Raw genomic sequence first — 18,964 nt, 5'->3', positions numbered from 1 at the left:
TCACGGGAGGCAGGACAAGCGCGCATTTTAAAATTACGTCACGGCTTGTGATTGGTCGCGTCGCCCATGTGACCGCGACGCGACCAATCACAAAGCCGGAACGTAATTTTAAAATCCTGAAGGACCTGAAATTACGTCAAGGCTTGCTGTGATTGGTCGCGTCGCGGCCACATGGGCGGCACGCGACCAATCACAAGCCCGGGACTTCACGTAAGGAAGGAAACGCGCGAATTTTAAGCAAACAACGCTGCCGGTTCCCTCGGTGAGGTCCAGGCTGCGTCGGAGAGGTGAGTATAGCAATATTTTTTATTTTAATTCTTTATTTTACACATTAATGTTGTTTCGATACCGATACCCGATACCACAAAAATATCGGATCTCGGTATCGGAATTCCGATACAGCAAATATCGGCCGATACCCGATACTTGCGGTATCGGAATGCTCAACACTACTCAGGACTGATCTGTCCTTCCTGTTTCTCTGACTCCCTGGCTCATCTCGGTTTACTCTCCTGTCTTGTCCCTGGTACCTCGCTCTCGTCTTGCTTCTGACCTCGGCTCCCCTCTGATTTTGTTATTGTCCTGTGCTCCGCACTCTCGTGTGATTCTCCGTCCTCATGCACGGTGGCTCTGCCCCTCTGCGATCACGTGACTGTCTAGTGTCAGGTCCTGTGCTTACTGCGTGCCTTAGCATCAGGTCCTGTGTGCACAGCGTGCCCTGCTCCTTTCAATCCCGGCTCTCGGTCTCGTGCTCACTTTTTGCACCATCTGGTCTTTCCACAGTGGCACTATCTGTGTCATTACAGTGCTTCTGCATGCTGATGGTGCTTAGGTTGGCAGTGCTCTTGTGTCTTCTTAGCTTGGTTTGGCAGATGCTGCATATTACAGAAAAAAAAATTGCCATACAGTGGCCTTGGCCTGTTATCTAGCCAAGAGGAGGGGCTCTGTGGAAAGTTGACCGAGCTCTCCCTCTGGTCAAACCACTACCTCTTTTTGCCTGTTTTTGTGCTATGGATCCATCCCTCTCAGCACTGCAGTGCTCACTAGGCATGCCACGGTGCATAGTTGGATCAGTGGCCTTGTCATTAACCATGTCATCTTCCAATTCATCAGTCTGATCCTCCTTCTGAGTTGTGATTTTAGGCTGACCTGATGGCAACTGTGCATCATGATTATCCTCCACCTCTTCAGACATGAATTGACCTTCCCGATCGTGGCTTTCTCCTGGCCGTGGGTGCTCAAATGTTTGGGCATCACTACACTCCACCTCCTCATGAACTTCTTTAATGGTGCATGTTGAAAAGCCTGAAAAATTACAAGGAAACGTAAACAGTTCCTCAGAGTGGCCAGCGTTGGGGTCAAATGCCTCCAGGGACTCTTGATGGTGGTAGGAAGAAGGACCAGGTTGAGGATTCAGAGGTCCAGCCTCTTGGCTACTGAGGATGGACCATGTGACAGAATTGGTGGTGCTGCTTGTCAACACACTGGAGCCTTCGTCTGCCATCCAACCTAGAAACATCCTTGCACTTTTCTGGGTTCGTCAATGGTGTAGCGCGCTTACCAAATTTTGACAGGAAGATAGAATGAGATGCAGTCACCTTCTGATCTGTCACACAGCCTGAGCGGGCACCACCACATTCACCTCCCTTAACATCACCCTTTCACATATTGAATGTGTTGTGCTTATGAAAAAAAAATCCTCGCTTTTTTAATTTTTTAACAAGTACTCTCAAAGAGGTGTTATGTACAAATTAAATATATCTAGCAATGTGTGGCTATTTTTTTTTCAGATATCAACTTAATTACACATGGCAACAGCAGACTCATGAAAATTATAGGTAAACAGTCACGTTTGTGTATCTCAGCAGGCTTTGCGCCAGTCGCACAACTGCTAGATAAAGATACACTATTTATTAAACCAATGGAAAATTAGTATTTTTTATAACACCTTGCTGACACTTGTAAATTGTGACTAAATAAACATATATGCTATTTAACCAATAGAAATTTTTTGGGATATTTTAGATAGCCTTTATGAGACACGCCAACAGCAGACTCAGGGAAATGTTGTGTTCCATGAATGGGAACAACCTGTTATGTATTCTCTATGTTATGCATTGCATTCTGCTGTTCCTGCCCTTTGAAGTTTGTCCCTTCTTCTCTCCTGTAGTTGGTTAGCTTTTGCTCCTTCCTCCTTTCTCATCATCAGTTTGCTGTAGCCATTTCTGGATGTACATGTGTACTTCTGTTTGGATTGCTCTTTCCACCTGCTGCATTGTGCTTAAATACAAGATTTCAGAGAAAATGAACTCTGTTTCTCCTGGACTCTTATTACAAGTCAGTGTGGCCGAGTTGGAACTATCTGAGAACGCATCACATGTGAGTACAACAATCACACGGTTATCTAAGGGATTGATGACTAAGGATTTAGAGACTCATACTGCCTTGAAGAGTCAGAATAGAAATTGCTAGTAGATAGTGACGTTTCCGTAGCTCAGCAGTTTAGCGCCAGTTGCACAATTGCTAGATAAATATTAGCTTTTTAAGCAATAGGCGAGGAATATTATTTAGCAATTAGCTTTTATAAAGCATGTTACTATATGCTGGCACTGAGGAATATTATTTAGCTGTAAGAACATATATTTTGTATGCTGCTACACAGGAATATTATGTAACTCCAAAAAAATGGTTTTGTACATGTTGGTACTACTAATATTATTTGCCTATAAAAAGAGCTGATTCGTATATTATGGTAGTGGATGAAACCCTCCCTATTTTCTCCCTAATCCCACAGTCTGTTCCTAAACTATACAGCACACAATGCAAAATCAGAGATCTCCAGCATGTACTTGCAATGATGATGTGAAGTGATAATACCCAGGTACCTGCCTTTCACTCTCTCTATTATTAAATCTCTCCCTACACTATCTCCACCTAACAAAGAACTAATCTTCACCCTCAGTAGCTCTTAAAAGAGTAGCTTTCCTTACGTTGTTTCTGGCTGCAATGTGCGCAACATGGCGCCGGCAGGGATTCAATATCCCCTATGATGCTGTAAGGCCGGCCAATCACAGTACTGCCAAACCAAAGATGGCGCCAACATTACTGTGATTGGCAAGCCAGCCCAGAATGTTCATTGGCTGCAAATAAATCGCCAAACGTGCTGGGCGGGTCACTCTAACATACCAAGGCGAATACCAAATTACTTGCCAAGTAACGAATAGCCCAGAGGGCGTACTATTCGTGCGAGTAACGAATAGTGCCGAATGTATTCGGTCATCACTAGTGATGACCTGAAAAATCCAAATTCTGCAGTTTTGATTTTTCTTTTTGTCAAAACACCATTTTTTTTAACCGGGTTCATTAATTTTATACTTTGATAGATCAGGCTATTTTGTACACACTGATAGAGAATTTGTTTATTAATATATTTTTTATATATGCATATTTTTAATGGGGGAAAAGGGGAGTGACTATTAGATTTCATTTTTTTTTACTTTTTGTTCTTATTTCATTTTTTGACCCTCTGCAGCATATGGAGAAAAACTCGGTACTATATCAGAGATATTTGCTTCCGTCTCCACTTTTGAGCCACTTCACCCTCTCCACTGCCTCCTTAGCTCACCAACCACTCAAAAAAACAAATAAAAAAACAAAAAAGTCAATTCAGTCTTGCTTAAAACAAGAGGCACTATTTGCAAAGTGAAGCATAATTTTACACCTCCCACTACCCTCTATGGAGGAAACAGAGAGATCATGCAGAGCTTTCTAGTAAGTATTTTATTTCACCCCAGAACTGGATTCACATTTACTCTGCTCAATACTGCTGTATAATATCCTGCATGTTGCCGCCACTTGGAATGATGAGCAGGATCCCATGGCTGTGGGTGCTGCATATTGGAGACATCATAGTGAACTGAGAAACAACTGAAAACTAGAGATTAGAGCCTGCAGAGGGGAAAACTGGTGAAAAATGCAGGATACAATTCTTATAATGGCCAGAAATAGTGTAATTTCTCATATACACACAGTATGGTTTATTCTGAAAAGTCACCTGTTCTTTAACCCCTTAACGACTGCCGATACGCCTTTTAACGGTTGCAGTTAAAGGGAACCTGTCACCTGATTTTGGCGGGACCTTTTTTCGGTCCGATGGGCAGTGTTTTCGGGTGATTTATTCACCCCTTCCTTTCCCGCTGGCTGCACGCTGGCCACAATATTGGCTTGAAGTTGATTCGCTGTCCTCCATAGAACACGCCTGCGCAAGGCAATCTTGCCTTGCGCACGTGCAGTATGCTTTGCCCAACTGCGGGCAAAGCCGAAAAGCATTATTGCGCATGCGCCGGCGCATTATGTCCCAAGAGTATTTTGCTGTGTTCTGGGACATAGTGCGCCGGCGCATGCACATTAATGCTTTTCGGCTTTGCCTGCAGTTGGGCAAAGCATACTGCGCGTGCGCAAGGCAAGATTGCCTTGCGCAGGCGAGTTCTACGGAGGACAGAGAATGAACTTCAATCCAATATTGCGGCCAGCGTGCAGCCAGCGGGAAAGGAAGGGGTGAATAAAACACCCGAAAACAATGCCCATCGGACCGAAAAATGGTCCCGCCAAATTCAGGTGACAGGTGCCCTTTAAGAGTACTTATTCCTCAACGCTGCTTTTTAATGGCGCTGAGAAATAAGAGTATAGTGCCCCCAGTGTCAGAAAATCTCCAGGGTCTTGGCTACTGGGGTGTAACTGAGACCACAGACAACATGATTCGGGTTGTTTTTTACCGTCCCCAGTCTTGTGATCGCCGTTATTCACTGAATAACGGCAATATAAAAAAAAAGTCAGATTTTCCATTCATTTCTCTCTCCTCTGATATGATCTAGCATACCAAAGGAGAGGGAGAAATGGGGTTCCCTGAATCCCCCCCATTCCTCTGCCATCCTCGAACCCTCCGGCTCTGTCCCCAGGCCCTCCATGTCATTTCCCGGAAGAAAATGGTTGGCGCATGCGCAGTGCGCCCGCCAAGATCTGCCGGTCAGCACCCGGCAACAGTAGGAGATTTTTTTCCTCTTGGTTCATTTTGATCACTGTGATAGACCCTATCACAGTGATCAAAATAAAAAATATAGTAAATCAAACCCCCCCTTTATCACACCCCTTAGGTAAAAATAATACAATTAAAAAAATGTATTTTTTTTTTCATTCTTTGCAGTTAGGGTTAGGACTAAGGTTGGGGTTGGGGCTAGGGTTAGGGGTGTGTTGGGGTTAGGGTTGGAGTTAGAATTGGGTGGGTTCCACTGTTTAGGCACATCAGGGGGTCTCCAAAATGCGACATGGCGCCACCATTGATTCCAGCCAATTTTGCGCTCTAAAAGTCAAACGGTGCTCCCTCCCTTCTGAGCCCCAACGTGCACCCAAAAAGTGGATTTTCCCCACATACGGGGTATCGGCGTACTCAAGAGAAATTGCATAACAAATGTTGTGGTCCATTTTCTCCTGATACCCTTGTGAAAATAAATAAAGTTTGGGTCCAAAATAAATTTTGTGTGAAAAAAGTAAAATGGTCATTTTTTTTCCTTCCACATTACAAAAATTCCTGTAAAGCACCTGAAGGGTTAATAAACTTCTTGAATGTGGTTTTGAGCGCCTTGAGGGGGGTGCAGTTTTTAGAAAATACCCGAAAGTGACACCGTTCTATCATATAGGTCACTCAAAGTCTCTTCAATTGTGAGGTGGTCCTTAAAAAAAATTGTTTTGTAAATTTTGTTCGAAAAAATGAGAAATTGCTGGTCAACTTTTAACCCTTATAACTCCCTAACAAAAAAAAAAATAGGCTTCCAAAATTGTGCTGATGTAAAGTAGACATGTGGGAAATGTTATTTATTAACTATTTTGTGTGACATCTCTGTGATTTAAGGGTACAAACATTTAATTTTGAAAACTGCAAAATTTTACAAAATTTTGCCAAATTTCCGTTTTTTTTTAAAAAAAATAAACGCAAGTCATATCAAAGAAATGTTACCGCTAACATGAAGTACAATATGTCACGAAAAAACAGTCTCAGAATCACCGGGATCCGTTGAAGCTCCAGAGTTATAACCTCATATAAGGACAGTGGTCAGAATTATACAAATGGGCCCAGTCACTAATGGGTTAAGTCCCACCCCTGAGGACCTCCCCCCAAAAAATGCAAATGTGAAGCATCTCTGCAATGAGAATTGGTGCAGATTTCGCGGCTCATGAAAATCTGCAGGGCATACGTACTTTAGGCTTATTTTCTTAAAGCCACGGAACCCCAGTGAACACAACGGGTGTTATAAGGTCTGATCCCTATCGATCATATTAACAATGTGGCCTAATAATTATCACATTGGATTATATTTAAAATCATCATACGGGGATGGTGGAGGGGTTAAAACTTCTGTAAGTCATTTTGTTCCATATGAAAAAAATATTTTTTAGTAGAACAGAACACATATCACCACGTTTCCATAATTAAAGGGGTTGTCCTGTCAGAATATATCATCAATATCAGATTAGTTGGGATCTGACACCCCCCACCTATCAGAATGTTACAAGCTCCAGCTGGATGTGCGCACATGTAACAATGTTGCACTGTGCAGCGCCATTCCATCTGTAGTGGCCACTGTTGGTAATGCATTCAAAATGAATAGTAGCTGCCCTGCAATACCCGCAGCGGCCACTACACAGTGAATGGCAGCTGATCAAGGGGAGCATCTAATAAGTAATTGATATATTCTGACAGGATGATCCCTTTAAATAAATAAGATGCTGTCCAATATCATAGAATTGGAAACTCCCACTCTGAGCATTACTGGGGAGAAAGTCATTCCATGTGATCTCACAAGGATACAAATTTGCACTCCTGGTAATGGCCACCAGAGGGCACTGCTCAGTAGCAGTTTATATACATTCAGAATAACCTGAGCGATCACTGACAAACTCTGGAAAACTGCCGAAATAGCAATTCCATAATATAATCAGATAGGGATAGACACCGTCACGACAGAAACCTCATTATGTCGCGACTTTAACGAATTGTTGCAAAACTGTTGCAGTTTTATTGTGATCGCAGGATAAGTAACAAGACTAACTCAGCCGTACAAATGTGGCATTTAATTATCTGATTCCCCATAGGCGTCAGTGCAGAAGAGATGCTTGGAATAAATTTTGCAACACTTGGAAATCTACAGGTTAGAGACAACTGTGCAAACCCAACCTGCACTGCAGGCCGCTACGTGTGCCGCCATATGGTGCCCCCTGCTGTTGGGGCATAACAGGAGGTATATTTTGTAACAAATGGTCAACCGCCGGCTGGAGACCATTGTCAAAGTGCTTTATGGCCAGACATGGGGTCCCTATGGTTTGGTACTATGTGCCGCCATAGGGTGCAGCAGGCTGTCAGGGCATGCTGGGTGTTGTAGTTGTCAAACAGATTGGTTTTGATCATGGGGTACTCTGTCAACCCCACTCAAGTCATTTATGGTTAGAGATGGGGGCTCTAATGTAATACGGAGCTGTTGTGCCGCCATATGGGGCACAATTCTATTATCCATCATGGAATGCTGCACTGTTCCACATGGAGGGTGGAGGACCCCTGTAAGCCCCCATTTATTGAGGTATGTCCCCCTCTAATTGGGGCGGAATGTGACCATATCCCCGTCATACACAAGGTGCAGACATTTCTCCGTGCAGATCATCTTCTGAGCAGTAATGGATTACATAAAACAGACTCGTTAGTGATGTAACAGACGGAGGATAATTACCATCAGCACTAATGACAGATGTGCCTGATAATCAGATGTAAATTAGGGAAGAAGCAAGAGCTCCCGATGCCAATCTCACAGGTTATTCTGGTCCCGGGTGGAGCACCTGCTGTGGGAGTGGAGATGTTGACATGCAGGATTTACACGTTGGACCTCGGGGGGCAAAAGATCCACTTGGACCTGGTAGTGGGGAATCTGCGGGAGAGTCACCCTGTTATGGGGGGTTGTCAGAAGGGGGTACTGTTATTGGGGGAGTTGTGGATCTGTGGCAGAGGCACCCTGTTATGGGGGGAGAGGAGGGGAATCTCTGGCAGAAGCACCCTGTTATGGGGGGGGCAGGGCCAGTTTTAGACAAAGTGGGGCCCTGGGCAAAAGTTTAAAGTGGGGCCCCAAATGCTGACATATTGCACTATCATACAAACAATTCTGTTCTATTTACGTGCGCTGAGTTCAGGCTGTTAAACGAGCGCGATTGACAATATTGAAGTCGTTCAACGCTTGTTTCCCGATCTCTTTACACCAGCTGAGGTAGAATGATGGGTACCGATAGTCCTCAATACAGTATAATGGAGGTCCATATAGTACATATAGTGTAATGCAGCCTCCCTCACAGTGTATAATGCAGCCCCCTCACAGAGTATAATGGAACCCCCCCTCAGAGCATAATGCAGCCCTTCTCGGAGCATAATGTAGTCCCATCAGAGTATAATGCAGCCCCCCCACACAGTATAATACAGATCCACACAGACAGTACAGTGCAGCCCCCTCAGAGTATAATGCCGGTCCACACACACACACAGTATAGTGCAGTCGCCCCACACACAGCACACAGTATAATGCAGCCCCCTACATACACAGTATAATGCAGCCACACACAGTATAATTCAGCCCCCCCAGACATTATAATGCAGTCCCCCCACATACAGTATAGTGCAGCCTCCACACGCAAAGTATAATGCTGCCCCCAACACACTATAATGCAGCCCCCCAAACAGTATAATGCAGCCCCCAGAGTATAAAGCAGCCACCTCAGAGTATAATGCAGCCCCACACAGTATAATGCAGCCTCCCCCCACACACAGTATAGTGCAGCACCCACCATACACAGTTTAATACAGTCCCCCCACACAAAGTATAATGCAGCAGACACAGACACTATAATGCATAATATATATATATATATATATATATATATATATATATACATACACACACACACACACACACACACACACACACACACACACACACACACACACACACACACACACACACACCTTACCTCTCCTTCTTTTCCCCCAGTGCTATGGCTTCTGCAAAGCATGTTATCTCCCCTGCTGGCACACTCTGAGTCAGAGGCAAAGGGAGAGTGATGGGAGAGAGAGCACCATCTGACACTCTCTCCTCCATCACTGCTTTTAACTATATCGGAATGTATGATGCTGATAAGTTGAATGTGGGGGAGGGAGCGGCACCGAGCCCCTTCTTCACGGGCCCCATAGCAGCCACATGGTGTGCTGCTATTAGCAGCATGCCACTGGCTGGGGGCCCCTGGAGGAGCGGGGACCCTAGGCAGCTGCCTGGTCTGCCTGCCCGTAATGCCGACCCTGATGAGGAGGGTTGTCAGAAGTACTGTGTTTGTTGTAGGTGGAGATCTGTGGCAGAGGTCCCCGGTGTTGGGAGATGGGGAATCTGTGGCAAAGGTACCCAGATATTGGGGTAGGGGAAGGGGTATCTGTGGCAGAGGCACACTGTTATAGAAGGGGCATGTGGCAGAGGCACCCTGTTATTGGGAGGGGAATCTGTGGCAGAGGCACCCTGTTATTGGGAGGGGAATCTGTGGCAGAGGCACCCTGTTATTGGGAGGGGAATCTGTGGCAGAGGCACCACATTTTGGAGGTGGGGAGGGATCTGTGGTAGAGGCACACATTTATGAGCCTTTTACAGCTAAAGTACACTGTTATGGGGAAATTGTGGTAGATCAACTGAATCATTTATTGACTGAATGAGGACAAGAACTTTATAGAAAATAAGGTTTTATTGACAAAAATAACATTTCACTGACAAGAAAAATTAAAGTGCAAAACCAAAAGTGTTCCGTGTCTTCTGGGCAGTGGTAATCTATTATTCTTCAGGTACTGGAGGGTTCAAACAGAGGATGATAGAAGAGTGGAGTGAATCGATTTGATCAGAATCAAAGTAGAGTTGAATTTTTAGGAATTTGTAAAACCCATTAATTCAAATAATTTGCAATTCATTTTGTGCAAATGAGACCAAAATGCTACTTTACACATTGCCTCAGCCAGGGAAAGATCACATGAGCTTGGATGCAACTGGTTGGGCTTCCCCATAATGCCTTGCAGCCATCACATCATAGGATACAGCACAGCCAATCATGAGGACTATCATAGCCAGTACAAAAGCAGAGGCAGGTGAATGGAGCTGCCATTTTCTGATGAATCTGAATAGTTTCAGGACGTCACAGCTTTAGCCATAGAGATAAAGAGAAAGCCATAAACACTGAAGAAACGGTACTAATAGTGTGTAACAGAGCTGTAGTGAGGAAGATTAGCAGGTGAATAAAATAGTATAGGGTTACATGCCTTTTCAGTACTTTAGAGACATTGAAAATTACATTTTTTTCTTTTAAATTAAATGAAGCTGGCAAATTTAGATTTCACAAGGTTCCATCATCTATAAGGAAGTACAAATATCAGAACTGCTGGGAAAAGGACAAAATATAGCAAAAATATGAGCCTAAGCATACGGCGGGTCATGCCACATTCCGCATGTGTAGTCATTGACCCAGCCAAGGTCGAGCTACTCAGCGGAAAGACAACAAAAATCTGAGCCAAGTACAGGAGACAACCGTGTCCCGATACATAAGACGAGCCACATATAAATATTAGCTCTGTGTGGATTAATGTAATTATTCGCCAATGACTAACCTAGGATTAGATACATTAAGTGTCGAGGATTACATGTAAAAATAAGATAATAGAAGGCACGCTAGAATCGCTGCACCACAAGCAAGAACATTACACATTGCCCTGGGTGCAAATATTAAAAAATGCCATCCGATAGGGCTCGTGTAAGATACATTAGGAGAGGGGACAAAAGTCAGGTGGGTTCTTTCATCATCGACTCTTTTGGTCCAAACCTGCACCAGACCATTGCTGAACATGAGCACCACAACTGAAGCATGGAAGGATGATTGAACGGCAAACCATCTTTAGGTCTACGTAGCCACAGTCTTCCAAGAAGCATGGACATTTTTTGGAAGGAAACATGCACCAGGTCCCTCATGTCATAGCAGAGAAGAACCACCATTTACTGTTCCCTTAAAGTAGTGTTTCCCAAATGCAGTCCTCATGGTCCCTCAACAGATCAGGCTTCCCTTAGCACTGCACACGTGAGACAACCTGCAGCCAGTTCTGATGCCTTGATAATAATTCCAACAAATGTATAAACTAAGGAAATCCTAAAAAAACCTTGATCTATTTGGGGAGCCTTGAGGACAGGATTTCGGAATCACGGACTTAAAAAGTAAAGATTTTTTTCCCTTGAAATTTCCCCCATCCAAACTTAGAAGCATTCATTTGGAACCCAATTTTTAATTACATTTTTTTTTTTGCTGTTTTAGAATTTTTTTCAAGAAAAGCTCCCTAGTGTCTTGGGTATCTGAGGTTTCCTTCCAAAAATCCACAGGGGCCCTAGTGATTAATAGAATATACAAATAGGCGAGAAAAAATAGATTTGAGGATTTCCCCTAACTGGATAATCTAGATCTGGCAAAATCTAATGTTCCTAGCAATTATTGGAGGTAGAAGTCCATCCAAATGTTCTTTTGGCCATCAGCTTTTCCTCCCCCCCCATACACAATCTAAAATTGAGCATACATTTCCACCAATAAATATGGGCACCTTAAAAGGGGTAATTTAGCTAAATAAAAAAGGTGTTTTAAAATATATTGGAAATGCAAATGTATTAAAAACTTAGTAAAACATACTTTCATTATGATATCTGGCAAATTTTAGAGCTTGTGTGCTCCAATTTCAGATTTTAGAGACCTCTATGACTACTGACTTCGAGGACGTCTATAGTCACGAGATTCAATCCTGCTAATCCTGCTTTGCTCCCGTATGTGTGGAGTCTGAGTAGAGAGGCCCATAAGGTAACATAAGATACATCCAGTTCCTAAAACTGACAGGTTTGACCAATTTTAAAATAACGTAAATGGGCACCTTAAGAACCTTACAAAGGTTGTCCAGTCAAAAATAATCACAGAAGTGGGCCAACTGGGGTTGAAATCTGGACTTTCGAGCAACTAGATAGAATTTCCTACACATTTAAACATTTCCCTCTGGAAATTATGCAACAACAGTGTAAAGACAACGTTGACTCCTTCATCGGGAATGTCTTCTCGAAAGAGTTTATGTAAAGTGTTAATATGTTGGCATGTTGTCCTTATCAAGAGCCAAAGCCAAGTTCTTTCCATTATAACTCCATCCATGGATTACAGACGCAAAAACAATATTTGCTTAGATATGATGGCACGACTGGTAAGTCTCATCGTTCATGGCTTGGCTGTAGTCATTGATCCATTTGGGAGGCAATCAAAAGTCTTCTTTAAACAAAGTTAATATTGCAACTTATTGAATCAACAGCTGGATTAACCTTTTGTGATCTTAGTGGGGTAAGATCAGCCGTTCTACTTTAGTGAGACATTTTAGAGAAAGAATAGAGAAGCTATCATGAATAAAAAATAATCTCCAAGGTGTTCTTCAAGTAACGAGGGTCATCCGAGAATGGTCGGTCACAACTCATGTTGCGCAATACAGCTTCCTTGCTCTTCAGAAGCTATGTCTATTCCAACACGAATGAAAGATGCTCAGCTTAAACATTCTCCAAGGGATTTCCTTTTTTGAGAAGTTTAGATGGATCAGTTTTCCATGTTAAACCCAAGAGGATAAATCCCAAATCTTTTAGTCCGTTCAGAGTAGAAGAAATGTTCTCTCACACATCGTACACCTCTGCATCAATATCAAGTGCATAGTTGACTTTGCCTTGTAACTGGTCAATTGAAGCTCTTTTAAGAATGTTCCAACCTCTGCTTGAACTTCTCTCAGAAATGTTTCGGAGTATAACAGGGGTACTACAAATAGACACCCTCTTCGTTTTGAGCTCATCTTCAGGAAACTCTGTTACCAGACACTCCTCTTCGGCAGCTTCATTATTGTCCCCATTACTGTGGAAGGCATCTACGAAGCGCTTCACTTTACGCTTGTCTAAATCTCTGCGCTCCTCGACTCTGTTGAATAAAATGACAAATTCTAGGTTGGTAACAATCCAAAAATTGTCTTATGTCATTATCTATAAATGAAGATATGCTAAATACCTAAAACTTCTAACTAATTTTTTTTAGATTATGCTAAGAAACAAGACTTAGGTTTATATCTGTGGTAAAGGCTTCATTTGGTGCACTCATTAGAGTTTACATCATGTTTGATAAGATGAATGAAGGACTGTGGTGCTGGTTACTTGCATACTTTCTCAATGATAATCGACTCACTGCATTCTCTGCTCTGCTCCTCCCAGTGTCAGGCCATTGCACTGAGCAGCCTCTTTCAGCAAACCAAGAACTATTGCATTCCCTTGTTGCTGGAGAGTCGACACCTGGCTATAGGGAAGCGCAGCCAGACTCTGCAGGAATTTAACCCATTGTGCCCTGCAGAGCTTTGCTTCCCTGATCTATCCCCTGCCAGCTTTTTCTCTCAACACCTTGTCTGTATTTAGGTTACTGGTTTCAGTCCATCTCTAGAAATCTCTCAAGGTGAATGATTGTTTTGACTCTCCTGTTAACGACCCGGCTTGTTCTCTCATTTTGTCGGACCTCTCCACTCCTGACACCAACTTCATAATTTGATCCTGTGCTGCCCACCCTGACCTTGGACTGTCAGACCATGTCTGTCTTTGCCCTTGGCAATTTGTTTTGTGCCTCTGACCCTTAGGTCAGCTGCTGCAGGTTTGGGTACTGCCTTGGAGTGGCACCTGCAGAGAGGAGGCAGGGATTTCTTCCAGGCACCGCACGCCCCTGAGCCTGGAAGAAATCATCAGCATAATGAAATAAAAGTCTATTTCTCCACATCTAGACCGCAGCTGTGAAGCATACAGGTAAGACTAGATTAACAATTCTGTTACCTGTATGCCCATAGAAATAGCTGAAAGTATCCCAGGGGGTGACAGATTCCCTTTAAGAGATGTCTAGGGTCCAATAAGTAATTATTTTTTCTTTAAATTTTAGATCACCCTGGGCCTTTTTTTTTTTTATTTATTTTTTTAGCAGTGGACAACTTTTTAAGAGAAGGACACTCAAAGGAGGTCAAAAGCAAGCTCAGACTGGCCGGTAGGAGAACAGGAAAATCTCCTGATGGGCTTTTAAGCATGATTGGGCCTTCCATCCTATCCCATTATAGGAGAAGTGGTTGGCATAATATACTTTATTCACCAACAAACAAAGGCAAAATCTTATCCTTCATTTATCCAACTACTAAAATCTATTATGATATACCGTACATTTGTGAATGGAGTATTGTAATATTTGCATCTGAAAATTGGGCCCCAGAGGTGAAGGTATTGGCGGGCCTTAGGCACCCCAGTCTGACATTGTCAACGAGACACTCTTTTGGCCATTGTACAATGAATGGGAGCCAAAAAGTTTGTTAGACATATGGATCCAGGAACTTGTCTAGAGGGTAGTACAAACAAGTCAATGAAGAGTGGGGCAAAAGACGCCTTAGACACTTAATTCCAAAGTTCCATCAATGCCCCCTTACTGAAATCAGTACTCCATTATTGTGATCCTGCTGAACTTCCCAATGCCACATAGACCTTATAAATAACGGCAATAAATGGTTTTTCGCCACTTACCGGAGATACCAAGAGTCTCCTAACCCGTATTCTTTTCCACTAATACCAAGGCGAGGCCAAAGGGCCTTTGGCATCTTTCGCTCAAGCATTATAGTTGTGGCTACAACCTGCAAGATAAAAAAAAATCACTTAGTACAGTGCATTGATGATATTTTTGTCATAGGTATGGAGGAGTGCAGATGTAACTGTCGTAGCCAAGCCCTGGTGTCCTAGAGAGCCCAAAGGCCTCTATACCACATAGGACAACCCCAGAATTATGGAGGGTTACATTGTAGGTGGGGGCGAGTTACAGAATTTGTATTGGGGCTGGAGTCATCAAGGTAAGTCAATGCCGTTGTCAACCCACCTGAGCTCTCCACAATTCATCTCCTTCATGAGCGACGCGCCAGTGTGTGTCCCCCATCATGGCGATCAGAAGGTTCAACATTAGCAGAGCAGCAACTACTGCAAACGCCGAGTACATGACGCTGTACATGAACGGTTGGTCTATCGCGTAATTCGCCGGGCCATCGACGATGGTTAGGAAGAGTTCAAAAGTGCTGAATAGAGACATGGGGTAGGACATGAACTGACCCAGTTCTTCGGGGTCCTGGGTCTGAAATATTACAAAGAAAGCTGCAAAATAATAATAATAAAGAAAATTGTCAATTTACAGCTCTTTTCAATATCCACTAACAGCATTGATACCTTGTAGCTTTGAAACCACGAGCTCAGATTTAGATTGTGCTACGTTACCACGAAGTTTATAGGGCATGCGTTTTAACCATGCAAAAACAAAACAAAAAATTGTATCTATATATACATATATATATATATATATATATATATATATATATACACATACACATACATACACACACACACACACAGACACACACTTATAATCTTACATCTCACTATTTCCAGAATATCTCAAACTATAAAATCATGACAGGATAAAAAAGAAAAAAGAATTGCTGCTTTTTTTCTCACCAAGACTTAAAGGAATCAGAAATAAAATAAGAGGAAAGTGTCATATGAACCCCTAAATGATACCAATAAAAACCTCATCCTACAAAAACACAAGACGAGCAAATATAAAAAAAAAGTTATGGTTTTCAGGAAATGGCTAAATAAAAAAAATATATATTTTTAAAGTGTTTTCTGTGACTAAAAATAGTAAAAAACAGTGAAATGAACAAAGAAAAACAATAAAAAAACAAAAGAAACACATTACCACATTATGAACGCAATAAAAACAAATAAACAACAACAAATTGCAGTGTTGTTTGTTCCGCAAAAACGTTAATGTAAAAGTTAATAAAAGGTTTTCCATTGCATCTTAAAACCATACTAATAAATAATATAAACTGTCTGAAAAACCAATCCCCACACACAGTTATATAATCAGGAAAATAGAAAAAAAAATATGGATTTTCGAATGCACTAAGGAAAAAAATTGTGATGTCTTGATGGACAAAATTGCCCATGTATTTGAGGGGTTAATCAATTCAGAATTGCAGAGTTCGGCTTCCTATTCGCTGACAATAACTTGCATCCAATTCTTTAAGAAGCAAATAAAATAGAATCTCACCTGCACCAAACCCAAGGATAACCACAACCATTAGCCAACAGAAGCGCAGGAGGTCTCCAAATATCATCTGAAAAGTCAAAAGACCAGTATTCAGTATCGTAGATATCCACTGTACATGGGAGACAGATTTCAGTTTTTCGAAAGTCACTTGGAGTAAAAGGTTGAAGACCGTTCCTCTGCCGGAGTGAAATTTCCAAAATATGCACAGAAAAATTGGCCAGGAACTTGGCAAAACTTTGACAGGTGGTTTTGCAGGAAACCATCAGAATATTTCTGCCCCTAGGATGCTACTATTAGATAGACCTTCATGTTTCCCCCCGAGCTGTAGATTTCTTTAATAATGTCTGTTTTTTCCGCAAACAAGTATGGAAGAAGCTGAATTTCAACTACATAGATTATATTATTCTAGACTCAATATGGGGGGACACATTGCTCCAAGATTAGAAATCTGATCATCATCGTAGCAAATTTTTATAGATTCGGTCGTCTCTAAGTCTTGTTCTAGTTTATAGAATGAAAACGAAAATTGAATAATGTCAACGATGGTGAAAAGTGCATAAACGTCACCAGCTTTACCTTTTGTATCATGATGGTAAATGGTCCCAGCATCTGGAAACCACGCATGAAATACATGATGTAACACCAGCCCAGGACCAAAGCCACCGACATAGGAACCGCTTCTCCATCGCTGTTGGTCAACCTCATGACCAAAACGGCCATCACCATACAGGCAAAAGCAATTCTACATAATAGAGGTTATAGACATTAAAACGAGATCTTATAGGCCAAAAAGAAAACAAAAATCCCCAAATATTCTAGTATGTTCTTACATTATTATATGAAAGGGACCACCAAGAACAGTCTGCCCAAAGTATCTTGTGGCTCCAACCCTCAACAAGTCTGGAATCTAAAAACGGACAATAATTAAATTCATAAAGTAGAAAGTATCACAAAAGAAAAAGTAACATCTGATCGGCACAATGGGCAGGAGTAGACAAAGTGGAGAGTTGGCTTTGTTGAACTTTATGGGAGTCGATAAATGTTCAGCTGCTTCCATAACTAAGCATTATTTGTGTAAACGGACCACCAGGGATGTTACTAATAACTGTTTGTTTAAAATTCCATAAAACACCAAGGATATTACCATTACCCTTTTTATTTCGCTAGACCACCAAATAGGTCAATATTATTTACCATCTCTTTTTAGACCACCAGGAAAAATTACGGACCTCACCTAGTCCACCAGGAATATTATTAACTTTAATCTCTTTATTGCCCAAGACTAACAGGGATATTATTATCCATTTTTTCCATTTCCCTAGTCCTCCAGGGACGTTACTAATAACTTTTTTTAATTTCTTGGACCAGCAGGGATATTATTATTATTTTCCCTGGTGGTCTACATAAGTAAACTAGTTTGTAATAATATCATCCCTGCCGGGCAAGAGCATTGAAGGAGCCAGTCGTAACATCCCTGGTGAATTAGATGAATGAATGGGTCCATAATAAGATTCCTTGGTGGTCTAGCTTATGAAGTAAGAGAATATCAAACCATTCATTGGACTAGCCCAACAGGGTTGTTACTTATAATTCTTTTCTGCCCTAGACCATCAGGGAAAATATACTTAACATCTTCTAAGGACCAGGTGAATAAAATTAAATTCCTTTTTTGACCAAAGCCAGCAGACATGTTATCATTAAACAATTTGTCAATACTTAATATATTGATAGCCGATCCAAAGGATAGGTCATCAATGTCACGACTGAGGGTCCGAGACCCGATACCCCCACTAATCAGCCACTTTCAGCTCTGGCAGCACCCTAATACAAGCAGCATATGGAGCCAGAAATGACGAGCTCCGGACTCGATGCAGTGGCTGTTGCCAAGAATTGAAGCTACGCTCTTACTAAATTGAACAGGAGTGAACAAAGTGATCTCGGATGGGACAATCCATCCATCCAACCAATCTAACAATGGGGCTCTTAGGCCACAAACGTTAGTGCAATTTGGATTTTGAGGATTTCTTACCAAAAGCAGTAGTATAATGATTGCTCCCAAAACGCTAATGAGCTCTCCAACGAGACGGAGATTGTCCTGATAGGATACGTATGCTTCCTGGTAGGAATAAAAAGAATAGTCAAATAAAAAGAAAAAGCTTCAGTCAAATAAAAAAAACAAAAAGAGCAAACTTGTATCCATTATTTGGGCACGTACATAAAGAGGCCTTTGCTGGAAAATAGTTGCATCCCGAGAATCATTAGGTTTGTTCCAAATTTCCTTAAGAGGCCTGTAGATGCAACACATGGTGACGCAGATCATATAGAGGACGTAGACTGCGGCTAAAAACCAGAAGTACGGTCGACCACAGCTCCTCCACTTCAGGCTCACAAGTTCTTTCACTGGTGTAAGGTGAAGGATGTGACGGGCCTGAAACAAAATGTTGGTTTAGAGCAATGCTCATGTCATGTAAAAACATCCACAACCTGAAAGACAGAAGTTCTTACCGCTCTCTTTCTGGAAGACACTACCAGATCCAACACGGACTGATTTTCTCCCCATGAATCGATACCCGAAAGATCATACAAGACGGAACTCACCGGGCCAAAACTCCATTGGACTTTTTTCCGTTTTTTTAACAGATGCTGAAACATCTGAGAAATCAAGAAAAAAATTTGATTAGGG

General features: G+C 42.1%; 1 protein-coding gene across 1 annotated transcript in view; it reads right to left on the bottom strand.

Annotated features, from left to right (window-relative positions):
• Positions 1-11,430: 11,430 nt before the first annotated feature.
• Positions 11,431-18,964, bottom strand: part of LOC143768341 (transient receptor potential cation channel subfamily V member 6-like) — a 28,837-nt gene continuing 21,303 nt past the window's right edge. Inside the window, exons 7-15 of the mRNA XM_077257023.1 lie at positions 18,787-18,933; positions 18,497-18,709; positions 18,311-18,397; positions 17,112-17,188; positions 16,858-17,023; positions 16,282-16,348; positions 15,055-15,323; positions 14,709-14,815; positions 11,431-13,089 (exon numbers count right to left, since the gene is read on the bottom strand). Coding sequence (XP_077113138.1) covers positions 12,795-13,089; positions 14,709-14,815; positions 15,055-15,323; positions 16,282-16,348; positions 16,858-17,023; positions 17,112-17,188; positions 18,311-18,397; positions 18,497-18,709; positions 18,787-18,933 — 1,428 coding nt within the window. The 3' untranslated portion in view covers positions 11,431-12,794. The remainder of the gene's footprint in view (positions 13,090-14,708; positions 14,816-15,054; positions 15,324-16,281; positions 16,349-16,857; positions 17,024-17,111; positions 17,189-18,310; positions 18,398-18,496; positions 18,710-18,786; positions 18,934-18,964) is intronic.

This window comes from Ranitomeya variabilis, chromosome 4, assembly GCF_051348905.1.
Source record: "Ranitomeya variabilis isolate aRanVar5 chromosome 4, aRanVar5.hap1, whole genome shotgun sequence".
NCBI classification, from domain to species: Eukaryota; Metazoa; Chordata; class Amphibia; order Anura; family Dendrobatidae; genus Ranitomeya; species Ranitomeya variabilis.
The sequence above is the reverse complement of the archived record's forward strand: the minus strand, read 5'-3'. Positions and strand labels throughout refer to the sequence as shown.